Here is a 23525-nt window from a genome sequence, read left to right as displayed (position 1 = left end):
GTAGCATGGGGCGCTTCTCCGCCTGGGACTACGTGGTCTTCGCGGCCATGCTGGCGGTCTCGGCCACCATCGGCGTCTACTACGCCTTCGTGAGGCGAGGGAAGGAGACATCCAAGGAGTTCCTCATAGGGGGCCGCAGTATGACCGCTGTCCCTGTTGCGATCTCCCTCACCGCCAGCTTCATGTCGGCTATCACCGTGCTGGGCACCCCTGCTGAGATCTACCGCCACGGTGCCATGTTCTGCATCTTCGCCATCGCCTACACCGTGGCGGTGCTGGGCAGTTCTGAGATCTTCCTGCCTGTCTTCTACAAGCTGGGCATTACCAGCACCTACGAGGTAAGGTGATGTAGGAGAAGCTTTTCTGCAGCCTTCAGGGAGCTTGGGGGACAGAGCTCTCTTGCCTGCTTTCCACATGTCTCCCCTCAGGCTTTTTCCAAGTTCCTCTGCGTTTTGTGCTGCCGCACATTTCCAAGGCTCTGCCCAAAGGGTGCGACCTGCTTTGTCCTCAAGCCACCCAGGTTGCCCCCACAGAGATGCTCAACCCTGCTGTTTTGGCTCAGGAGCTGTGCACCATGCCAGATCCATTTCTTCTCTCCAAATACTCAGTTCAGCAGGTGGATTAGTCCTTGTGCAGCTTGGATGGTGATATGTGGGAAATTATATGTAACTAATATTTCAAGAGCAGAATGCAAGAGCATCTTTCATAGGAACCAGAGTTAGCAAATCATGGTCCCTCCAGATAGGTTGCTAAAGCTCAGGTGCTGCCAAGAAAGCCCCCTTCTGTCAGAATATGTTTGTGCTGTTACTAGAAATTTTTGAGAAATTTCATTTCTGCCTGAGGCCATTCACACTGGTGGATGTCTTCTCCATCATGCTTACACAGGGGGATCAGCAAGTGCTCTGTGTCTGGGAGAATTTGCAGACTTCCAGCAAAATCAGCTGAACTGTTCTTCAGCTCAGCATGTAAGTTAAAGCTATAGCTGTCAGCATACAGGCTATTTCGAGGTGAGGAAGTATCTGGTTGGGAGTTTCTTTTGATTTTAGAAGGTCTGTACAACTTCTTTATTTTCCTGCATAGAGGTAGTACCTAGCTGCAGATTTGGAGGCAATTTCTCTTCATAGGGGACTAAGGAAGGACATTGGTGTAGGCTTAAGTCTTTGGGTAGCTGCTGCTTTGGTCTTTTGCATTTTACTGTGTTTAGCAGGGGTATTGCAGTACTGGAGGCTGAAAACAAGGTTTCTGTTGGTATATTTAGGTAAGAATTCACCAAGAGAAATCTCTGATAATTTCCAATGTGTTATAAACTACTAATCTTTAGACTGTCAGTTATCATGTCTTGGCTTCAGGAACAAAGATTTCAGAAGGGCTCTCTCTCCCCACACTTGCTTAAGGCATGCTGATGGCCGATGAGGCCAATGAGGGACAGGCAGTGGGGCTGCAAAAGGCAGAGCAGAAAGTGTCCTGTGAGTGGACAGCCAAGGCATGGTGCTTTCTGAGTTGTCTTTCTCCTCCAGACTGATTCTGCTGTGTTCTTAAAGGAGGCAGCAGCCTCCATGTCTCCATGTCTCCCGATTGGGAGACCACTGCTAGCAGTCATTATGGCCAGAGCTGAGGGATTGTTTCAGGCAGTCCCTGTATCTCCTCTCTGGTGCTCTTCTGTTGTGGCACCTGGTGGCAAGTTCACCATAGAGCACAATCTTAGGGAGGTGGTGATCCTGCATCCTGGAGATGTGCCCTGCCCAGAGCAGCTGCATCCTCAGTATCATGGCCTCAGTACTGGTGACCCCTGCCTGGAAGTGTTCAAGGGGGTGGTAGATGACTCGTGATTCAGACCCATATAAAAGAGCAGACAGTACAATGGCACTGTAGACACTGATCTTTGTACTTTTCTTCAGGTGTTTATTGCTCCAAACTCTTTTATGAAGTCTTCTGCTCTGTATGCCTTTGCTAATCTGTATGCCTTTGCTAATCTGTTGCCTAGCTCTTTGTTGATCTTGGCATCTGAAGAAATAATACATCCCAGACAGATGAACTGCTGGTCTGTCTTAAGCTTTGATTCGCCTGTGGTGATGTGAGGATGGCTCATAATTACATAAAGACATAATTGCAGCTGGAAACCCAGTGATAATGTGCTTAAAGCAAAGAAATGCACCTATAAAAGATACATCTTCTATTTGTGGACAGAATGAAGAGATTAAACAACTTTTAGTGTGTGTCTAAAGGCGCAGCATGAGAGTGCTGAGACAACATGTTTTAAATGCTCAGTTCAAGAGTGAACACTTTGAGATACTTCAGTGTCTGTCCACCAAACAGACTGGCAGGCAAAGGCGATTCCTTTTGTACAAGCAACCACACACCCTAGAGGGTTGTTAGGACAGATGGTGGGAAGAAATCTGCCCTGCAGAATGACAAACTCATTCAGGGATTGTGCTGTCCCAGAGTAGACAGAAAAGCAAAGGTTCCTATTTCACAAAAGGCTAGATTTCCACTACCATTAGAAGATGGTGAGCTTTGAGCAGTGCAGAAGGTAAGGTTACCATAGGAAAAAGCTGTTTACCACTGAAAACCTTGCATCAATTCATATGGAGAGATAATGCTGGTTTTCAAATCAACTAAGACCTAGGAATAGCCGTAACATTTGTTTTTCACTGATTTCACAATGCAAGTGTGTTCTGTTGTTTGATGGTACATGATGGTGGACTTCTTGGTTGGCCTCTAAGGAGTCAAGAGTTAGACTTGATGGTCCTTGCGGGTCCCTTCCAGTTCAGGATATTCACTGATTCAGTGATGACACGTACTGGTCTTTGCCAGGTAACAATGCCCAGCTCTGTGTCTGAGTGCCTTGAGGGAACTGGGTGGCACCAGTTTCCAGTCTGCAGATTCCATCATATGCTGACTAGCTCACATCTACTTCAGTTGCTCCCACACCCTAACACAGTGGTGAAGTCTCTAAAGAAATACCAAATCAAGTTGAGAGAGATATTAGTCAAGGTGACCCTAGGAGTTTTGGCCATTCATGAAAGTATAAAAGAGATGCTGTGCCCATTCTGTGTTGCTTGTTCCTTCAATCTAGCTGTATCAATATTGCCAAGTTTTGATAGAAACATTTGGGCTTTCTTCTCTTTTGCAGTACTTAGAGCTTCGCTTTAATAAAAACCTGCGCCTCTGTGGAACAGGCCTCTTCATTATACAAACGGCAAGTAAACCTCAAAGCTTTTGTGTGGTCCTCATAGCCATCAGGATTCCTCAGCTTAGTGTAACTGGATGTTTTCTCTGAATGGTTGATAAGGTTGCCACAGTTTGTGTGAGGCTGGGAATATGAAAAAGCTCTTTCTGGTCCAAAGCAAAAGAGGTGAGTAGCAGATTCTGGGCTACCTGCCCCTTTGGTTCTTCTGCTTTTATTGCTGAGCACCCAAAGCAGTCACTTGGCATCAGCACCATGCCAAGAGATGAGTGACCCAAGTGACCCCTCACTGTAGGGTAGCAGTGCAAAGAACAGTCATTTGCTTACCTGATAGAGAAACCTACAATGAGTTCAAAATGTAAACACACCCCAGTTATCTGCAATGGCAGTTTTCATTCTCTTGTCCATGGATTCTGGGAGCCTAGTTCTCAAGGGCTTATGAAAGGTGTCAAAATAAGCTGCCAGGAGCTGTTATTTCCTATACAAGGGTTTGTACCACCACCACTGGAAAAAAAAATGGGTATCTGCAAACTGTGAAGTATCAAATTACTGCTTTGGAAAGTATTAAACTAGATCAGTTCTGAAGTTATTGTTGAGTGCAGTTTGGCATATCCAGCCCATTTGATGAGTCGATACTGGAATTATTTCTCAACTACTATGAATTTAGGAAATGGAGACTGCATAAATGCTTGAAGAGAAACCATCTCAGGAAGCCATCACTGTTCCCAGGAATTTCCATTTCTTTTGATTTTACACCTTTTTTCTCTCCTAGGTATTGTATACTGGTATTGTCATTTATGCTCCAGCTTTAGCCCTAAATCAAGGTAAGATGGCTATACTGCAACTCTTCTTCTATTTTACATCTTACATTTTCTTCTGCAGATACTACTTGTATGTTTTTTGTTTTTTGGTTTTTTTTTGTTTGCTTGGTTGGTTGGTTGTCTTGAGGGTTTTTTTGGTTGGGTTTTTTTTTTGGTAATGCACACCTAAAGATACATCTCAAGAATTGACTGTGAAGTCTTTCTATTGATCCTAATGGGAACTCTGATAGAAGTCCTTCCAGTTGTCATCCTAGTCCCTTAATCCCTACCTGTAAAGAATTCTAGAAGAAGCTTAAATGAAATATCAGCTCTCATTTACTCCTCATGCAATATTCTTAGGTCATGGCTACATTCAGAAAAGTTAAGAAGACTTAAATAAAATTTGAAGGCAACAGAAAGACTAAGCACACATTTAATTCCCCTGATTAAGTACTCTTCTTCCAGAGGAGGACTGTTTAATTAAGCCTATCATTTTGCTTGGGAAATCAAATCAACAGCAAAGATATCTTGAAGTTAAAAGCTTTGTTGTGATATTTAGCAAATTAATTGTTTCAATTTTCTGCTTCAAAATTACTCTTTGCTTGGAAAATAAGACACTTTTATGTTTAGAGGGAAAAAAAGCCTTTATGTGGAGCCAAAGAAAACTTAACCTGACAATTTGTTCACTTGGCAAGAAAAGGAAAGACAAAATGCAAACAAAAATGAATCATTTTGGCTAGAAGGGTATTGGTTTTGGTTTCTTTGGGTTTTTTTTTTCTTGTTTGTTGAACAAAACAAAAGAAAAAAAACCCCAACACTGTCTACACTCATCTCCTCCTGTGTGTAAGTCCCACAGGTTTTATATCCTTGTTGTTTTTATTATTTATATTTATGTTTCTATTTATTTGTCCTGAGAGTGTACACTAAACCAAGCTATGATCTAGACGGCTCTCAACTAGAAACGATGATTTTCATTAGGTTTTTTGCCCTTTCTCATTAGCCTGAGCTGTCTGTCAGGGAGCCCCCCAGTGCCTTACCTGGCAGTATGTGGATGTGCCAAACTGGGCCAGTAACAGCTTACATGCCAATGACAGCACAGTGTTGTCTGGCATGGATGTACTCTCATGTTTGCCTAAAAGAAAGAAGAATAAAACAACAGGGTCCACATGAGTGAACAATATGCTGCAGCAGCAAAGAAAGCCAACAAGATGCTGGGTTGCATCAACAAAGCATCGCCAACAGAGACAAAGAAGTCATCATCCCACTCTACTCTGTGCTTGTCAAACCACACCTGGAGTATTGCATCCAGTTTTGGTCCCCGCTCTACAAAAAGGATGCAGACAGGCTGGAGAGGGTCCAGAGAAGGGCTACAAGGATGATCAGAGGATAAAATCACCTGCTGTGTGAGGAGATGGTGAGAAAAGTGTCTGTTCAGACGTGAGAAGAGAAGGCTCAGGGGAGACCTTATTACCATGTTCCATTACTTAAAGGGCAGCTACAAAGAAGATAGACTCCCTATGTACAGGGAATCATATGGACAAGACATGGGGCAATGGGAACAAGTTTCTCCTGGTGAAATTCTGTTTGACTACAAGAGGAAAATTTTTCACGAGGTCAGTCAGACATTGGAATGGACTCCCAGGGGAAGTGTTGGTTTCCCTCACTTTGGAAAGTCTTAAGTCTTAGCTCGACAAGGTGCTGAGACACATCATATAAACAGTAATATTAGAAGGGGTGGACCAGATGGTCCCTTCCAACCTGACCTTCTATGATTCTATGAGAAGAAAGAGGCTTTTGGTCTAAGACATACAGACCATACTCAAATCACCTTGCCTCTATGGAGCATCTCTGTGCTGTTTACCTGCTTACATCCTTGCCTAAAGACTCCTTGGGACTACCCAGACACTTCAAAAGAAGGACATGTATTTTAAACCCTTCCTGAGTTGGGGCCTACAGGCATATTGGATGTATCGTTTGACAGAATTTACACTGAAGATAGAGAGCCTCCTGGATCCTGAAATATATCTAACTGTTGAGCACTTTCCAATGTATGTAACCACTTTCCAATGTCTGTAACAACTGTTTCATTTTTAAAACTTGTCAAGGTGAACCACCTGGTTTAGACACAAATCTTCTGTTGCTTTTTTATTATTATTGCGTTCAACTTATTAATGTTATTCATCAGCAGACAGATTTGGTAAAATATTAACCTAATTTTATTTGTGTCTAATGCTTTTTTCACACTGGTGCCATTTCCCTTTCTTTCAGTTACTGGCTTTGATCTGTGGGGTGCAGTGGTGGCAACTGGCCTGGTCTGCACTTTCTACTGCACAGTGGTACGTGGGCTCCTAAGCTGAGAAAAATCTCTGTTCCTTTCACCATTCATATTAAATAAGGAATTTATTAGAAATTAACCTGAAAACTGGGGTTATCCCAGGGCAGTACATTTCACAGTAGACACAGGGCCATATTCACCCAAGGACTTCACCAGATGAAAATGTAGTCATGATGTGATGCAAACTTTTTCTGTTTTAATACATTCCAACTTCTGTTTTTGCAAAGAATAGCAAAAGATTTTCTTTACTAAAAATGCTCCTGTGGTATTTCTTTTAATGTAGTGGGGTTTCACTGTATGATTTTTTTAAGCACCTGCTTACTGCAGCTGTAGTAGTCCTGTCTGTTCTTGAATGTAGTAACTGAAAACAGCAAGCGCCACATGAACAGATTGGCCTTTAGGTTACTGTTAATTGACCAAGTGCCCAAGAATTATTAAATAGAACATCACTGACAGAAATTTGATCATTTATGTTTGGTTAAATAATGTTTGTTTTTATTCACACGAATGGTACGCTTTGTGGTACACTACGTATGCAAGATCAGTAGTGTTCGCCCATTTATCTTGGAATCAAAGTTCTGAATTAGGTTGTTTGATGATGGAAATACTGGGTTAAACTACTTGTCTGGCCAAAGCAAATTCTAGTGCACTTCAAAATAGGGCCAGCATGTCCTGACTATGTTTCAGGATACAATTTCAAAACATCCTAGTGCAGAATTATTTCTATAAAGGAAAAAGGTGAATGTAATCTATTACACATAATCCTCAGGGTAACATTTCCCTTAGTTGAATGTGAGCACAAAGCAAGAGTGCTGCTGCCCTGTCATACCTGATACATGCTCTTCCTCGTGCAGGGTGGTCTGAAGGCAGTAGTCTGGACGGACGTTTTCCAGGTTGGAATAATGGTTGCTGGATTTTCCTCTGTGATTATTCGAGCTGTGGCGGTTCAGGGAGGACTTGGACGCATTGTTAATGATTCCTACTATGGAGGAAGATTAAACTTCTGGGAGTGAGTTTGTACTTGCAGATGCTGTGCCTCTGTATTGCTACCAGTAGAGCCGATGAGGAAGGAGGAGAAGGGAACAGAGTTATGACCCATTTTTTGTATGTTTTTAAACAAACTTACCTGCTTTGAGGATATTTTTTAAGTTTTATACCACTCAAAGTCCTGTAAAGAGTAGAAACTTTTTACTTTGTCAAGAAGGTGTTTTACTGATACTTTTTGGACTCCACTGAAAGTCAGTGGTGGATGGGAGAGGACAATTGTATTTATGCTTGCAGACAGCTGATCTGGTATTTCAGCCACTGAAACAAAAGAGCTAGGAAAATAATAGATTTGTTTAATATGAAAAAAGAGAAATGTTTTTCTTTTCCCAGAAAGAAAAATTAAAAGTAGTTTTAGTAGTATTTTCCTCTCCATTTTTGTAGTCATAACCTAAAAATGTCATCAAAATCATTCTATCAGTGTTGAATCAAAAACCACTTCCAAGTTAAAAAAAAAAAAAAGAAAAAAGTTACTGCATGTTTAATGAGAAACTTCACCCAGTTCTATTAGTGAAAATTTAGTGTGACAAGTATTACCTTTCATCTTTTTGTCTGTCAGTTCACAATACTCATTAGGTTGTTCTATAAAATTCTGCACCAAGTTCTTCAGAAAAGAGTCATGGGTATTTTTTTTTCTTCATGTGAACAGTCTTTTCTCAATCTGTTTGGCTGACTTGAAGCAGTTATACTGCACTGCTTCTTCCTCTGTCATAGAGTTCACAGATGGGAAAAGAAATAGAATTAAGGGATGCAAAAAATGAAATAAATGAAAGAACAATTTATGGCTATACTGAAGTGTGATTTAAAAACACCATACCCTTATATTGGTGCCAGACTGATGTCCCTCTAGATAAGAATTTTGGACTTACAAGAGCATCATTTAATCACAACAGTCACAGGCATCATCCAGCCCTACATAAGACTTTAGTTTATGGGCAAATAATTTAGTTAAACTTCACAGTTGGACAGATCACAGTGTTTCACTGGATCAGTTTGAAAATGTGTTTTTTGTGATTTAATGTAATGGTTTTTGTGATCTAATTTGTTTTTTGTGATTTAATGTAAACTTGGAGTATCTTCTGAATTTTTTTATTTATTTGGCCAAATAAATAGAGTTTGTATTAGAATAAGCATGGGGAATTTCTTTCTCCTAGGCATTAAGGTCTTCTAATAATGAGAATATTTTCATATTCTGAATTTGTTTTCTCTTCCTCTTCTTGTAGCTTTAATCCCAGTCCTTTTCAAAGGCACACCTTTTGGACAATTGTTATAGGTGGGTCCTTCACATGGCTTGGCATATATGGGGTTAACCAGTCTCAAATACAGAGATACATTTCATGCAAAACCAGGTTCCACGCAAAACTGTAAGTCTGCATGCAGTAACTTTTAATGTCTGAATTCAGCAATGACTGTTCTTTATGAGGGAGGTATTTTTGTAAGGGATTTTTTTTTTCTTGCTCTTTATAGGGGAGAATGTTTTTTGTCTAGATAAAACCCTTTTGTAGAGGGTAACAACTTTTGCTTTCTGTTCTGTGGACCAGGTAGGAGACAAATCAACAAAATAAATACTGGTATTTGAATTAGATATAATTTCTGTAATATCAAACTTTGTGCCAGAATGTGCCAGTATTATTGCATAGAAATAGCTGCATTAAGTTTGCATGCAACCTGAAGACCAAATAATATAGTACTTATGCTGAAGCCATATCAAGACAGCATCTTGAATTGCTGCTCTACTAAACCAAATCATGTACGAGTTTTGCTTAAGTGAAGACCAGAAGATTTTTCCATACCAGTGAGTATATGCATGAGAAAATACAGAAATGTTTTATTCAGTGATAAAATTGCTGAGGTATCGTGTATTTTGGTTTTCTTCATTAATTTTTCTTCATTAATTTACCATGGAAACTGGCAGGGAGTTCTGTTTTCCTTGAGTTTAAATGTTTTTTATTAGCCTTTAGTCTAGAATTTACTAACTCTCTTGTGTTAACTTTAGTTATCATGCCAGTAGTTCATAACTCAGGATTTAAGAATGTTTAATGAGCTCATGAAGTCTATTTTATAGGAGAAATATATAAATAAATATCATAACTATAGTCCTTATAAATTCTACAATACAGTGTCATACAAAGAAGGAGTTTTATGAAGGCTTTAACTTCATAAAGCTAACAGAGTACCCACAAAATCATATCCAGTTGAGAGCTGTAATATTTTTGTTGGGGCAATAACGAAAAATCTACTTTTTTTTCCTATATACTGCAGGCAGGAATGAGTTTATGCTCATCAGCAGCCACATCTCCAATACACCATGTGGTTTCTCTACCATCTCTGGCACATGACTGAGTTCCAGTTTCTTGGCACTGCCAAGAGTCAGGAGGTGCATCCTTCACCATAATTTTGTCTGGCATGATTGCATACAGGACAACAACTGCATGCATTGTGCCAGATTTGTGTGCTAGTGAGACTATTCTTCCTGAGCATCTCCTCCACTCAGGGCTGTGTACCTCTCTTGGAATATCTCCGTCCTCTTTCTAAGGAGGAACATCTCCAGAGCAGCCCAGGAGCAGAGTGTAGCCAAAGGGAATCTGGCACCATGGCAGATTTTCTGAGCAAGTGCAGCAGCTTTGACCAGGGCTTAAAGCTATCTGCTTCTGGAGGGGTTTGAGTGGGGTTTATAGCTCATACTGTATTAGTGGTGACACAGCCTTATTAATCAGTGGAGTCCTCTCCTGCTAATATGGGTGGCTGGACTCCATAGCATTTTGCTCGTGCAAGGAATGTACCCCTGCATGGAGAAATAATTGTATAATGGTCACAGCTTGTCACATCTGTAAAAGTGCTATTCTGTGGTTGTTATCTAGTTCATTTGCAAATGTAATTAAACACATCTGGCAAGTCATATCAGAGGCCTGCACCTCTTATTGCCATTTAACCTGTATATAGTAGTGTAAAATGTCAACAGGTCCAATTAAGAGGGCTTTGTACTCGTGAGGCATTTATTGTAAGAGACAGCCCAACACAGAGAGGCTTAAAAGAGGCAGCACAATAATTAATCACAGTTGAGAACATACTTCTTTCCCAGATGCCAACTTGGAAGTTTTTCTGAAGGCCTTTAGCAGTGTCAAAAGAGAAGGAATTTTCTCAGGCTATGGGAAAGGATTTCACTGCATTCAAGAAGCACACCAGTAGGCAGGAGGAGCATGTGCTGTCATCCTCAAACAGTAACTAGGCAAGCTGAACATAATGCTCATATATTAGCAATTACAGGCACTCAGAACAGGAGAAATTTTCAGAAAAATATGAGCCACTAACACATTTTTCTCTACTGTTCTTTCAAGGTCATCACTTGGCATGTTTCAGTGGTAAAATCTTAGAGCTGGCCTGAAACTAACAAGTGAAAATAAACCTTGTACAGTCACAGTGCCTACTTCACCCAAGCTCTGCCCCATGTTACTCACCCAAAATTAATGGCAACACTTTCCTCCATAGTGCTACAATTATTAATCTCCAGTGCTTAGTCATATGTTGTACCACCAGCTGGGATGCAAATCAGAAGGAAAAAAAAGAGCTTTATTTTCACTGTTGAACACTGATACAGTTTGAAAACAAGAACTGCTGGATTCAGACAAACAATTTATTTTGCTTCTGTATTTTCTCTTGACTTTCTAATCCTTACTAGAGGGTCTGTGCTAATAGTGATGTTACAAAAGAGCTGGATTGATTTAGCTCACTGATTAAATTTTGTGCTAAATCAGCTTCAAGGCAGATTATGCCAATGAGGAACAGCTTCAGCTAAATGGATGCAAGACATCCAACCAAGATGTAAGCATCTATAAGAAGAGAACTAGTTAATTTTTACAAGTTAGAGAGAAATTTAGGATGCTGCTGGTTCTGTGTTTAGACTGCCCCTAATTGCAAATGCAAAACATAAATGCAGAGTTTTCCTATTTTGTGTAAACTGGCTTTTATTTATAATGTTTATATAGTTCCTGTTTAAGAGTTTACATCATGATTGCCAATAATTTTTCTGTGGCATAAGACTGATAGTTAAACCAGTTAATATACATCATGCCTGTCTGAAAATGTCTATTTTGATGCCGTACAAGGCCTTTAAAGTTATGTTTGCTTCTTCATTAATCATGATGGTCCTCCAGAACAGTCCAAAGGCTGATGCCTCTTACATTCTTGGGAACAGAAAGCACTATAAGGCTTCCTGAGCCATCACAGGTGTGGATATATTTGTACAGATAGTGGACGTTTGGTCTTCCCAGTGGAGGGCTTAGTGGCTGGCACAGGTCCAAGATATATGATCTGAGCCATCAGGCAGTTAAGTTGCTATCAGTGGATGGTACACAGATGACCTGGAGGCAACTGCTGGAAAGGAACGCTGTTTTTCAAGGCTAAGCTCCCAGTGGGTGTGTTTGTTTGAGAAGGACTTTGTGACCCAGCAGTCATCAAGAGCCGAGAAACATCTGAGAACATCAGCTAGTTAGATGGAAGGGAAGAGACCACTCTAGGGGAGGAGATGGGCAAGGAGAACAACTTGTTTTTCATGGTCAAGAGAGACTGCCTGCTCTGTGGGGCACAAGGAGCATTAAAAACTTACCACCATGTCACTCTCTGTCTCAGCATTAGCTGTAGCTCCTGTGAGGACATGGGGAGACAGTGGAGTTACTGGGCCATAGCAGCCTTCCACTAAATAACTAACAGTTGTTTAGTTATTAAAGAGGGTTAGTGACAAACCCCTGCACTCTGGAGCTGACTCTGATGGCACCAGACCAGGTCCCAGGTCCCAGACTCTCCTGGGGGGAAATGGGAGATTGGTTTCTCTACAAGGGCCACTCCTGCGTTGTGTAAGCAACTGCTCTGCAACTCCAGAGGCAAAATAATGCTGGTGCTGATGAAAAGGTACCCCACACTTTGATCTGGGGCACCCCACCTCACAAATCTGTCCAGGGTTTGTCTTGAAGTGGTATGTGGGGGGAGGAATGTCTTAGTGCCAGCTGCCTGCAATATCCAACTGGCACACATGTTGAAACTCAGAGATTGCTGTATCCCTCCTGTCATCTCCTGAGCAGATTTTGTCAGGAGACGGGTATGCAGACCATAACATCAAAACAAACAGTGTAATCCCTATATTTAAAAATGAGATCTCACCTGGAGTGAAACGGTGGGTGCCATACTGGCACTTCCCAGCAGGCAGCCACTGACTGGGAGGTCTCCGTGCTGGCTCTTGCTCACTTCTCCTCGGTGGGGTTTTGCAGGATGTTGAGCTCTAACAACGTGGTCTTTCCATGCCTGTTGGTGCAGGTCCCTCTACATCAACTTGTTGGGCCTCTGGGTGATACTGACCCTGTCGGTGCTGTGCGGCCTGTCCCTCTACTCCATCTACAGGGACTGTGACCCCTGGACAGCAAAGAAGGTGTCAGCGTTGGACCAGGTGGGGCCCCACGTCTCAGGGGAAGGTGGTCAGGTGGAATTCTGCCTCTGCATCCATAAAAACCAGGGCAAGGGGTTCGAGAGCCTGGGGCTTGGGAGCAGTGACATTCCTGAGCCCTTTATTGGGTGAGTTTGTAACATGGAGGGATTAAACTGAGACTGTGGCAGTAGGGAATACCAGAGAAAGCAGGAGACTTGTCCTTCCCTTCCCACTTTTCAGTCCCAGTGTCCCCAGGCTGTCCTGGAGCTGCAGGTCCCTCAGTGCCAGGTGAAGAGGGTGGCAGGGACAGCAGCGATGTAGAGGGTGGTCATTCCACCCACCTCTGCAAGTATGTGGGGTTTTCACCCAAAACAGGACTGGGAGTGCCAGCATTGCCTAAACCAGCACTTCAGAGAGGAGTGAGAGGAATAGTCTGTGGCCAGGGAGGGCTGAAGCAGCTGCTGCCAGTGGCTGCAGAACACAAGCGAGATGCTTCGTGTCATCTGACCTAAAACTGCCCTGTAGCGAGGGAAGCAAAAGTCTGTTCAGTTCTGAAACATAATTGTGCCCACAGTGCACACCTGTAAGAAGGCTCCCAGCAGGCAGTGCTACTCCAGGGATGGTGCATCCTTCCTTCCTTCGGGTGAGACCTGGGCAATCAAGCAGTGCTGTATTGTGCTGCAGAGAAACCATCTTGTAACCAGCACTGCCCTTTCCCTAAACGGGTCCTGAGCTTCAGATTTACATGAGGAACAAAAGCTCTGGGAGCCCAAAGACTGACCGCATTCAGGGTCCAAGGAAGTCATACAAGTCTATTTTTTTGCTTATGCCTGGGGTAATCATAAGCTCTGGATAGCACCCCTGGAAATCCAGGAGAAGAGCACAGATAAAGGGAGTACCTGAGGCAGGACTACCTGGTCTTTGTGGGTAGAAAAAAATGAGATACAGAAAGGAAATCAAGTTGTTCCTGTCAGTCAAATTCTTTTGGTGGAATCAAGATACTAAAACAACCAACTTGTCTGTTAAAAAAACCTGTTCGCAGAAGGAAAGTCTTAATCCTATCTCTTCCCAGCACTCATATCATGCAAAGGTCAACAAATGGCACACTGTTTCCATTATAAGGAAATTATTGAACTGTATGAAAAAATCCTTCTGTGAAGTCAATACCAGACATAAGCTCCATAGTGGTGTCCAAGCCTAACAGAGTGATGTACAATGCAGACTACCAGAACTAGCTTCCTATCCCACTGTCTCTGGAAAGCAAGCCTGGTGGCATGGCTGTATCCTTACCTCTGCTGGGTGGTCTAAACAAGACTGTTGTATCTCAAGTGGATGTTTTAGGATTGGTTTTCTCTTTAGAAAACCAATAAATAGTGTAAGGTGGAACATCCAGAATTAGGACAGATGGACAGAATGCCGATGAGAAAGTTCTAACAAAAATGATAGAGTGGCAAAAAGAAAAAATAGGCCAATATAGTAATATTTCTTGCTCTCTGAATTTTTCAGCTAATGCCATACCTAGTGATGGATATTCTCAGCGAATTTCCAGGAGTGCCAGGGCTTTTTGTGGCTAGTGCCTACAGTGGGACATTAAGGTAATTTTGTAATTTGGAACCTTATTTTTTGCTACTTTTTTGTTAGAGGAAAACTGTCATTTATACTAAAGCTTTTGCATTTAATTTCTTTGTCTAGCTAAGTTTTGTTCTTTAAAAAAAGCACTATAAGGTGCAGCTTAAAAATCCAGTTCCCAGCAGTGGTGCTCTGAGGTCCTAGTACTCAAAGCTGTTTGGAGTTACCTGCTAGTTCCTACATGAAGAAAAAGCTAGCCATATGCAATGCATTGCACTAGCAAATCCTCCTCTCAATCCTTTTAAAGCCCTCTGCTAGAGGAATTTTTAAGTGCTATAAATGAGAGGTTACACAAAATAACCAGTTTCGATTCTGCGTGACTGTAAAGCCATCTCCCTTTACTCATCCTTGATCTTAGAGTCTTGTTCATAAGATTTCCTGGGTTTCCAGTTATCTTGAATGAACCCCATTAAATCAAAAATCGCCATATATTTTTACTAAAGGCGACAAATCAATCCCTTTCTATCCCATAGTAGGGAGTGTTTTGTTCAGCTTTCACAAGGAGCACCTTTTAGGAAATTCTCAATGAAGGCTCCGAACAATAGCGAGCTGATAAAAATGAGGAAACTTAAGAATGTGACACTAGAATAATTTTTTTTGTTCTGAGTACTTCTACCTACATAAATAGAGAGAACAGCCAGGGAGCAGCTGGTGGCTTTATGAGAACAAGGTACATGTAGACACAAGATCACCTTCCTGGCTTTGTGTTGGGACTGGCAATTTCTCTGACACCAGAGGGATGGGTCAGTTCTGTTTCACCTAGTTGACTAATTTTTAGATGACTATAATTAGATTATATGAATCCTCCTCTGAGAGTGCATTTGAAGCAATCAGTGACCTGCATGTAGGAATGTTACCTACCCACTTATATACTGTGTAAATCATTTGTGAAAGCATCACATATACCAGTAGCATTTACGGTTTAGCCACATGTAATAATAGATAATAGAAACTTTCATTGACTTCTCCAGGCCCATCTTTTCATCAGTATTTGGCTTGTCTTCACTAAGAAGAATTATTCTAAATAATTTTGTAAGCTAACAACTACACCACCTGGAATAATAAGTTGTTTCAACCAATACAGCAGTTATGTTACTTTTCTGACACTGTTCATAGGCAATAGCAGTTTCTCTCTGCCAATAACCCATCTGTCATCTATGATTTCAGCTTCTAAGATTAAAAAAAATGGTATAAATCTTGCCTTCTGTAGTACGGTGTCCTCCAGCATCAATGCTCTGGCTGCTGTGACTGTTGAAGACCTCATTAAGCCATACTTCCCATCCCTCTCTGAAAAGAAGTTGTCATGGATATCCAGGGGGATGAGTATGTCTGGAAACATCTTCTCCTCTTTCGCTTTATAAAGTAAAGGTTTGATTTAGATCTTGCTTATGGCAGTGGAAGTCAGTAGTAAGTGCATTCACACTGATAGAACTACACTGGGACAATACTTGGGAGACAAGATCATCTGTGCAGTTTTACACAGAAGAGGGGGACAAGGTATTTCAAGTGATCATCAGGGGGAAAAAAGCCATCTTGTTTCATCTTTAAGCAGGAAAGGTGCACTGCATCTGTATCCAATATTGATTTGCAATACTACAAAACCAAATGTCACAGACTGAAACAGCTTTTATTTTTCTTTCATCTGTCAAAAGCGAGAAGCTATAGAAACAACTTTGTAACAAACTTAACTTGGTGATATGCAAGCAATAGCATTGTGTCCCAGTAACATCAAAGAGAAGGAGAAACTTCAGTTTTTCTGTGATACAATCTCAGCCCCTCAGTCTGTTTAGCTCCCCTGTTTAATACATAGCTCGAGGAGGAGGGTCAGAACTAGGTTGGGCAGATGGTTTAAATCTCTGGAGTCCAATTACTGTGTCTGCTAGTTGTACAGTTTGTGACCAACTGCAGGTGTAGCCTAAGGAAGTGTTTGAGTAAGCATGGAAAAACCACAAGCATGATAGACTGGTGGCAGGTGACAAGTATTAAATATTTTCACCTGAGAGCAGTATTATTGTTATTTAATAAGTCTAATTGAAATCAATGTTTATGCCAGAATTGTTGTTGGTCTTATAATGAGTTGCCTGACATTTAACTGTGAGATTAACATATTGCTTGTTCAGTGAAACTCAACAGGGGCAGAGGTTGGAAAAACAAATAACCCAATGTTATGGTTCCTGGGAAGAGAAACTGTGTCCTAACCCAGGCTGGTCTTTGTCATGGCTCCAGCTCCCAGTAATTTGCCAGCATTTATCTTCTTGTTCCAAAGCAAAAATTATTCCCTCATAATAAGGACTATGACACAGGAGCTTAGCTAAAAATACGACCAATATGTGTTGTATTGCCACTGTGGCTAATTCCCACTGCTGCCATTTAGTAACTAATTTTCAGCTGTATACAGGAAGAGGACTTTGTTATGTTTTTCATGAACTCCATATAAACAGAAACCTGACCTTTCAGTCAGTTCAGTCTCTCTCATGAAAAAAAACCACCAAAAAACAGATGCTAGCAGATTTGGAGATGCCAGGGGCCACGCTGGGTTAAACAGAACATTTCCATTAGCCTTTATCAAACTTTGGCAGATTAATTCATCATTCTGCCTTTCCCACACAGGCCTGTTTTATGGTTTAGTCTGCATTGCTATGGCTGCACTGGCATCTGTCCTGGGAGCCTTGTTGCAGGTAGGTGTCAAACTGCTTTATTGTGTCCATGTTGAATGACCTAGAGTGAGTTATGTAAGAAAATAATTGCTGGATGCCATTATGGGATCAGCTTTTACTCTTTGTTGGGTACTGGCCTCAAACTACCCGTGGCTCAGCCTCTACTTTAAGCACCCCTGTAACTATACTAAGTCCTGCCAGGCAAGTACTCTCCAGTTGAAAAAACCCATCATAATTTCCTTATCAGCATTTTCTGTTCTTTCCATGTTGTTAATGTCTTCAACTTTCTTGCTCAGCATCTGACAGCAGACTCTTCCTTCCTCAGGCAGCGCTCAGCATTTTTGGCATTATTGGTGGCCCCCTTTTAGGAATATTTTCCTTGGGAATCCTCTGCTCCTTTGCAAATGAAATTGTAAGTAAAAATTTAAAGCCCTGTTTGACCAAAATTAATTGATAGTTTTGGGTGTCTCCTTCCTTCTCTTCACTCAATAATTTTATATTGGGCAGCTCCTTGATACTTTCCATGAGGACATGCTTCTTTTCCTCCTCATCCCAAGGCAGTGAACAGGGCTGTACAAGAACTGGAATTTCTATCCCATTAAGATTTTTATAGGGCCAGAGGGGGGAAAAATCTGAATAAAAAGGAAACCTTGGCAAGGATCTCTGGAAAACACAGTTTTAGAGTCAGGGAACAATGTGTCTTGAGATGTAGCTGAACAGCCAATAGACTCAGAAGCCACTGGCCTGTCTGAGCAAAAAGGGGGTCAGGCTGGGAAAATGGGGCCTAAACATTTGCAGACTGAATTGGAGGTTCTGAAAGTGCTTCTGCATCATGAAATTACCATTTCCAGAGGACTAAGCTAATTTATCAAAAAAATTATTTGATGAACCTTGGCAATACAGTCCAAGGGTTAGTCTGACAGGATTGCTATTTATTAAGGTCACTAATCACTATCCTTTACCTCTCTGCTGTTGCAAATTTTATGTATATACTAAAAACAACCCCAAACCAAAGTACTAGCTGTCAGCCAAAAAAACCCCACCCAGAAGTAGAAGAGACTTTTACAAAAACAGATCACATGATAAAAAGGAAAAAAATTTCTTTTGTATTTGTTCAGGGACAGTGTGAAATATAGCAGTATTTTCCGATATAGCATGCAGCCCAAAGCTATTCTTTATTTGTAAAGGCATAATGGCAAAATAAAAAGAGGAGCTGTGAGTAAGCACTCCATTTCCCAAGCACTTCATAAGCACTCACATTTTCCCAACTGTGTATTTCATTTTTATTGTGGGGCCTACAGTTTACGTTATCTTAACTGTTTCTTATTTAAGTGTTGTTTGTTTGTTGTTGTTTTTTTTAAATAGCCTTATCCTTATCATATAAATACAACTTTTATTTTCTGTTTTGCAGGGTGCTTTTGTGGGTCTCCTCAGTGGCTTTTTAATTTCACTTTGGGTTGGAATTGGATCTCAGATGTACCCTCCACAGGAAAACAGTGCCAAGCCTCTACATCTCTCAGTTGCAGGCTGTAATATATCCTCAGTAAATTTGACATCAACAGCAATTCCATTAACAACAATTCTCAACAAACCAACTGCAGCAAGGTATACGAGTTTGTCATGTGCAATCAACCAAGCATGTATTTTTTTCAAGCAACACAAACATGTCTAACATTTGGGTTACCCTAGTGATCTCTCTCTGCTTTACCTACTAGACTGTTTAAGATGAAGTAGTTATCTCTGATTATTTTTTCCTGTCAGAGTGAAGTTTGTCCGAGTTATCCCAGAACAGAAGTCAAAATGAGTCTCCCTATTGATCTGAAAATCTTCATATATATTTGAGTTCACAATTGTAGTGGAACAGAGCGACCAGGTGCCTCTGATCATCAAGAAGTGGGTGTGAGCCGCTATCAACTCCACCTGTGCCCAGCCAGGGCAGGGCCCCTATGGAGCATGTGCAAGACCATGGGGCCAATAAATAGTGAGGCTCACACCCACTGAGGCAGCTCATTCTAGAGCTAGCTGAGAGAGTGGCTGGTTGCTTCCATAGCAGCAGACCATCTTTGCTAGTTCCACCCTGTGGGCAATAGACTCAGATCACATCCTACGAGTCTATATCACCGTATCAACGCGTCGATCCCAGACAAGAGACTCCTTTCTGGCTACATCTGGGGCTCACACCCACTTCTTGATGATCAGAGGCACCTGGTTGCTCTGTTCCACTACACACAATGTTTGAGTTTAAAGGCTTGGATACACCTTACTGGGAGCTATGGTGTTAAGAGAGCATAACATTTATAGTTACTGGATTAACTTCCACAATCTGTCACGTGAATTAAAGCAGTAGGCAGTTAAAGAGCAATTTGCCAGTTTAACAGCTCCACCTACAATAGCTTGTGTCTGCAGACATATTTCTACTCAGGAAATTCAGAAGAGAGCATAGCCCATATGGCAAAATGTAAGGGATTTTCTGCCCTCTGCATCTATCTTAGTCTGGACAATCACAATTAAGTGTTACAGCTGTGAATGATAATATAGGGAACAGCAGGAACAGAAAGAAGCTGAACATACACATTTATAGGCATTCTCAATCCTTATACCTTAGAGCATTATACAATCAACAGGTACTCTGGTTTGCATGTGGGTGCCCAAGATGCAGTTTCTTACTCTACACCTCTCACACAAGGCCTCCTGCATTGCTCAAGGTTGTAGGGAAGCAACTATTGCAACAGAGCACCTTGCCAGGGAGAACAAAATAAAGTAACCTGAGCTGTGAGAGTTGCCCTATGGTTTCTGGCTGTTAAAAGCTGCACATGGCTGATTCCCTACTCTTTTTTTTCTTTTTTTTTTTCTCCTGGTGTCCTGTCCTTTAAATAATATTGTCCCTTCATCTGGAAAGCTGATGTCCTATTTCACCTGCTCCATCCCACACATTATCTCCTCCCACATAAAGGAACTTGTCCTGCAATTTTGGAACAATTTTTCAGCATGTATATTATTGTACATAGGTCATTCAAGACTACGAGGTGACTTGGTTCAGAAGGAACTCTGTATTTATATGCTGTCTGGAAACATTTTCAAATTGCTTGTTATATGAAAGCAGAGATTAACACTTATTCTGCTCTTTTTCAGACCTGCCCTGGCAGACAGCTGGTATTCCTTGTCTTACCTCTACTTCAGCACACTCGGGACACTTACCACAGTAGCTGTGGGAATAATTATCAGCCTTCTAACAGGTACTAGTTGGAGAGCTGTGATTTAATGTGTGTTAGATCTCTTTCAAACTAGGATGACCAGAGAGCTGTGATTGCCACAGGAAGTGCTGGTGACCCTACTGCAAACATTGTAAAGGTTACCATCTCAAATCTTTCCTCCCCTAAGCCCTTCTGTGTCCTACTCTTGGTCTCTGCTCACAGCAAAAGTTTCTTCAAATTTCTAAAGAGAAAGAAGTTTCAGCAGTTTTTTAACCTGAAAGGCAATAATAATAGTAATCATAATAACATAAGACACTTGTCTTTCCTGTTTTATCAGATGCCAGCAGGGGCTGGAGGTTTAAGAGCTGTCCCTGTTCAGAACTCCAAGCCAGGAGATGCACCTATGCTTCTAGAGGATAAAAGCAGTTTTACTTTGAGTGAGTTCAGAGCACTCAAGGGTTCTTGCCTGCACCTGGGCAGTGCATGCTTTTCTCAACATTCCCCAAGCACATACCTAAGAGCTACAGAGGCTGTGCATGATGGCTACATTAGTGTCTTTCTCAGCTTCCCTGTATCATTTGTGCAAGGGGTAAAAAGCAGCACCTCACTGCTAAGAGCAGGGACTTCATTTCAAGCCCATGGCCTCATTACTCTTGCAGCTAGGTGAGGTGAAAAGTGCATCTCTCATCCACCTCATGCATGGCAGCAGTAGCACAACAGCAGCTGTTCTTAGAGCTTTCCCCAGTATTCCCAGAAAGCTTTCTATGACAGCCCTCACCTTTGAATCTGTAATATTTCAGACCTAATTGTGCAACCTGAAGCTTCTCCAGGACTATGAAATTCCACACCAACAGACAAACTCACTTCCTTTATCTTCCCTGTGCCTCCCAACCAATCACAAGTTACACTTCTACCGTTTTCTTTTCCTTGCAAGTTTGTTGAGGATTTCCTCTGCCCTTTCTTCCCACCTACATGATGCTTGGAGACAAATTTGGCTTCTTACCACATTGGGATCAGATAGCCCACAAGCCATGAAACAAAACATGAGAATCAGGCAGCATATTAAATCCAGATGAGAAATCCTCAGCCCTGGAAACAGAAGCCCAAAAGAAGTCGACCACAATGTCACTATGCTTTTTGTGGAGTGAGGTCCCATTTAAGCCTCAGGTGACAATCAGAGTTAATTGCCAACCCCTGCATCTCTTTTCTTTCTCTCACAAAAACAATTAATATCCCATGGCTTAAAAATACCCAAACAATCCCATTAAGCCTCAACCCCCCCACATGAGGGCTGCCCTTAAATAACTTGCTATAAAAATGAGCTATAAAAATGGTTGGTTACTCAGCTGATAGGGGAGTGAGGACTGGGGCTCAGGCTCCAGGGCAGCACTTGGTAGCCCAGCTCCTGGACTGACAGGGTGCTCCCAGGTGTCATTCTATGGGGTTTCTCCTTTTGTGATGATTGTCTTATTTTTTGCACAATAAGAAATCTGAGGAGCATCTGGGAAACTCTGAGGATTGCAAAAGCATTTCGAATAGGCCTCGAGGGATCATTTTATATTTTAAGAGGTGTGGGGTATGCATCACTGTAGAGAAATGATCCCTAAGTCCTATTATTACTGGCTGGCTTTTGCTGCATGTCCTGTTCATCTGCCATGGTGTTCATTTTTGGGCTCTGACATATCATTTACATGTGAAAACCTGGCTGATTGAAACCTGCCTATTTCTTAGGAGGACTAAAGCAGAACATAGATAGTAGATTCCTGCTGACCAAGGAAGATTTCATGTCCAGCTTCACATGGCCTTCATCTGAGACAGTAAGTACAATTACTCATCTCTTATGAGTCTTTCCCTCTGGGGACAAATGCAAACAGTCCATGTCTTACTTTTTCCCACTGGCATGAATGGCACCAGATCCTGCCTGATATGACTGCTTTAAGGCAGCAGCAGACCACAAGGTGAGTAGGAGTAAAGCAGCTGGCATAGGCAGGGAAGCTATGGTTGTCCACAGCTTGACTTCCTGAGCAAGAGCAGCAGCTGAGAAAAGGGATAGTTGTTCTCCAGGCTTCTGCCAAAATACTCCTTCACAAGTCTCCTGGAAGCTGGCCCAAGGCATACTTTGGACTCAACAAAGCCTCTTTTGCTTGTAAACACATGTTCTCTAAATTCTGGATTTTTTTTAAACATCAGCTACTGTTTGAGAGAAAACATTTCTAGTCAGTGTATCTGTTTCCTAGGTTCTTCCCTAAGATCTAAGAAAAGGGGAGACATTTTGGGGTAATAAAATCCCTTAGAAGGGAGAATATAGGGCAAAATTGTTTAGTTTTTTTTTAAAAAACAAAACTAAAACCAAAACAACTATAGATTTCTTTTCAAGCTGTAGTACAGGCAAGGATCATAACTTTAAGATAATCCAGTCTGCAAAACATTTTTCCCCCTTGAAGACAACTCCTGGTACCATCTCATATATTTCAGCTTCTGTATATGATCACCAGTGAGAGAAGAGTCTTTTTACAAAACTATTGTCATGAATGGAGACTGGCTATTGTCATTCACTGTCTTTAATGGGCCAACATCTGTTTTCACTATCTTGGAAATTATTCTCCAAAGTCTTTTGGAAAAAAAAACCCAACAAAACTACCCATCTGGAAGCTGATGTGCTGTGTGGTTTCTAACTGAGTCAGACTTTATGCTCTGTCAGCAATCAAGATGTGTTTTCCTGCAAGGCATCCTTGTATGTCAGGTTCAACTCTGCTTTCTGCAGGTCAAAGAGAGGAAGTCTGTTTTCCATTCCAGAGCGTGGCTTTTCTCTCTTGTTTTTCAGCCAGAGAAAGAGCAGGAACGGGCAGCTGATGGAACTGACAACCCTGCTTTCAGCCACATTGAAATGGATGTTGCAAGCAAATAAAAACAAAGTCAGTGGCATTCATAAAAGGTGTGGGGCCATGTCAGCCCACAAGGACAGTTTTATTCATGTAAAGCACTGCTGGCATTCCTCTGTTGGGTCAGTTACCAGCCCTGCTGGGATCACTGGACAGGCATCTGCTGAGCTTCATGGCACTGTTGCTCCTGCATGGCCTTGGGACTACTAAAGAAAGGAATGAGATCTTTCTTGCACTTCCTTACTTTCTCACTCTGTATCTTGGTGTCAGGGCTTAAGGCAATGTTTTTATGTGAAATATTTATCCGATTTTCTTGAGCCTCCTGCAAAATACCTGATCTCAATCTCAAATCGCTATCACAAAGTAACTTTTTTTATT

At 41.6% G+C, this 23525-nt stretch overlaps 1 protein-coding gene across 1 annotated transcript; it reads left to right on the top strand.

Moving 5' to 3' along the window:
* Positions 1 to 5: 5 nt before the first annotated feature.
* Positions 6 to 23173, top strand: SLC5A8 (solute carrier family 5 member 8). Its single transcript, XM_030459308.1, has 15 exons — positions 6 to 338; positions 3134 to 3199; positions 3960 to 4011; positions 6256 to 6323; positions 7177 to 7331; positions 8590 to 8730; positions 12677 to 12806; positions 14292 to 14380; positions 15625 to 15737; positions 17025 to 17092; positions 17397 to 17483; positions 18483 to 18676; positions 20204 to 20307; positions 21997 to 22082; positions 23090 to 23173. The coding sequence occupies exons 1-15, from the start codon at positions 6 to 8 to the stop codon at positions 23171 to 23173; spliced, it is 1770 nt and encodes a 589-aa protein (XP_030315168.1).
* The last annotated feature ends 352 nt before the right edge of the window (positions 23174 to 23525 follow it).

This window comes from Calypte anna, chromosome 1 (genome assembly GCF_003957555.1).
Source record: "Calypte anna isolate BGI_N300 chromosome 1, bCalAnn1_v1.p, whole genome shotgun sequence".
NCBI classification, from domain to species: Eukaryota; Metazoa; Chordata; class Aves; order Apodiformes; family Trochilidae; genus Calypte; species Calypte anna.
Note: the sequence above shows the minus strand (reverse complement) of the source record. Positions and strands in the feature narration are given on the sequence as shown.

Excerpts from the sequence above, each read along its gene's own strand:
- SLC5A8 (XM_030459308.1), top strand. The coding sequence starts at position 6 with ATGGGGCGCTTCTCCGCCTGGGACTACGTGGTCTTCGCGGCCATGCTG. Across the intron at positions 339-3,133 it reads GCATTACCAGCACCTACGAG|TACTTAGAGCTTCGCTTTAA; the intron begins GTAAGGTGATGT and ends TCTCTTTTGCAG. Across the intron at positions 8,731-12,676 it reads ACCAGGTTCCACGCAAAACT|GTCCCTCTACATCAACTTGT; the intron begins GTAAGTCTGCAT and ends CTGTTGGTGCAG.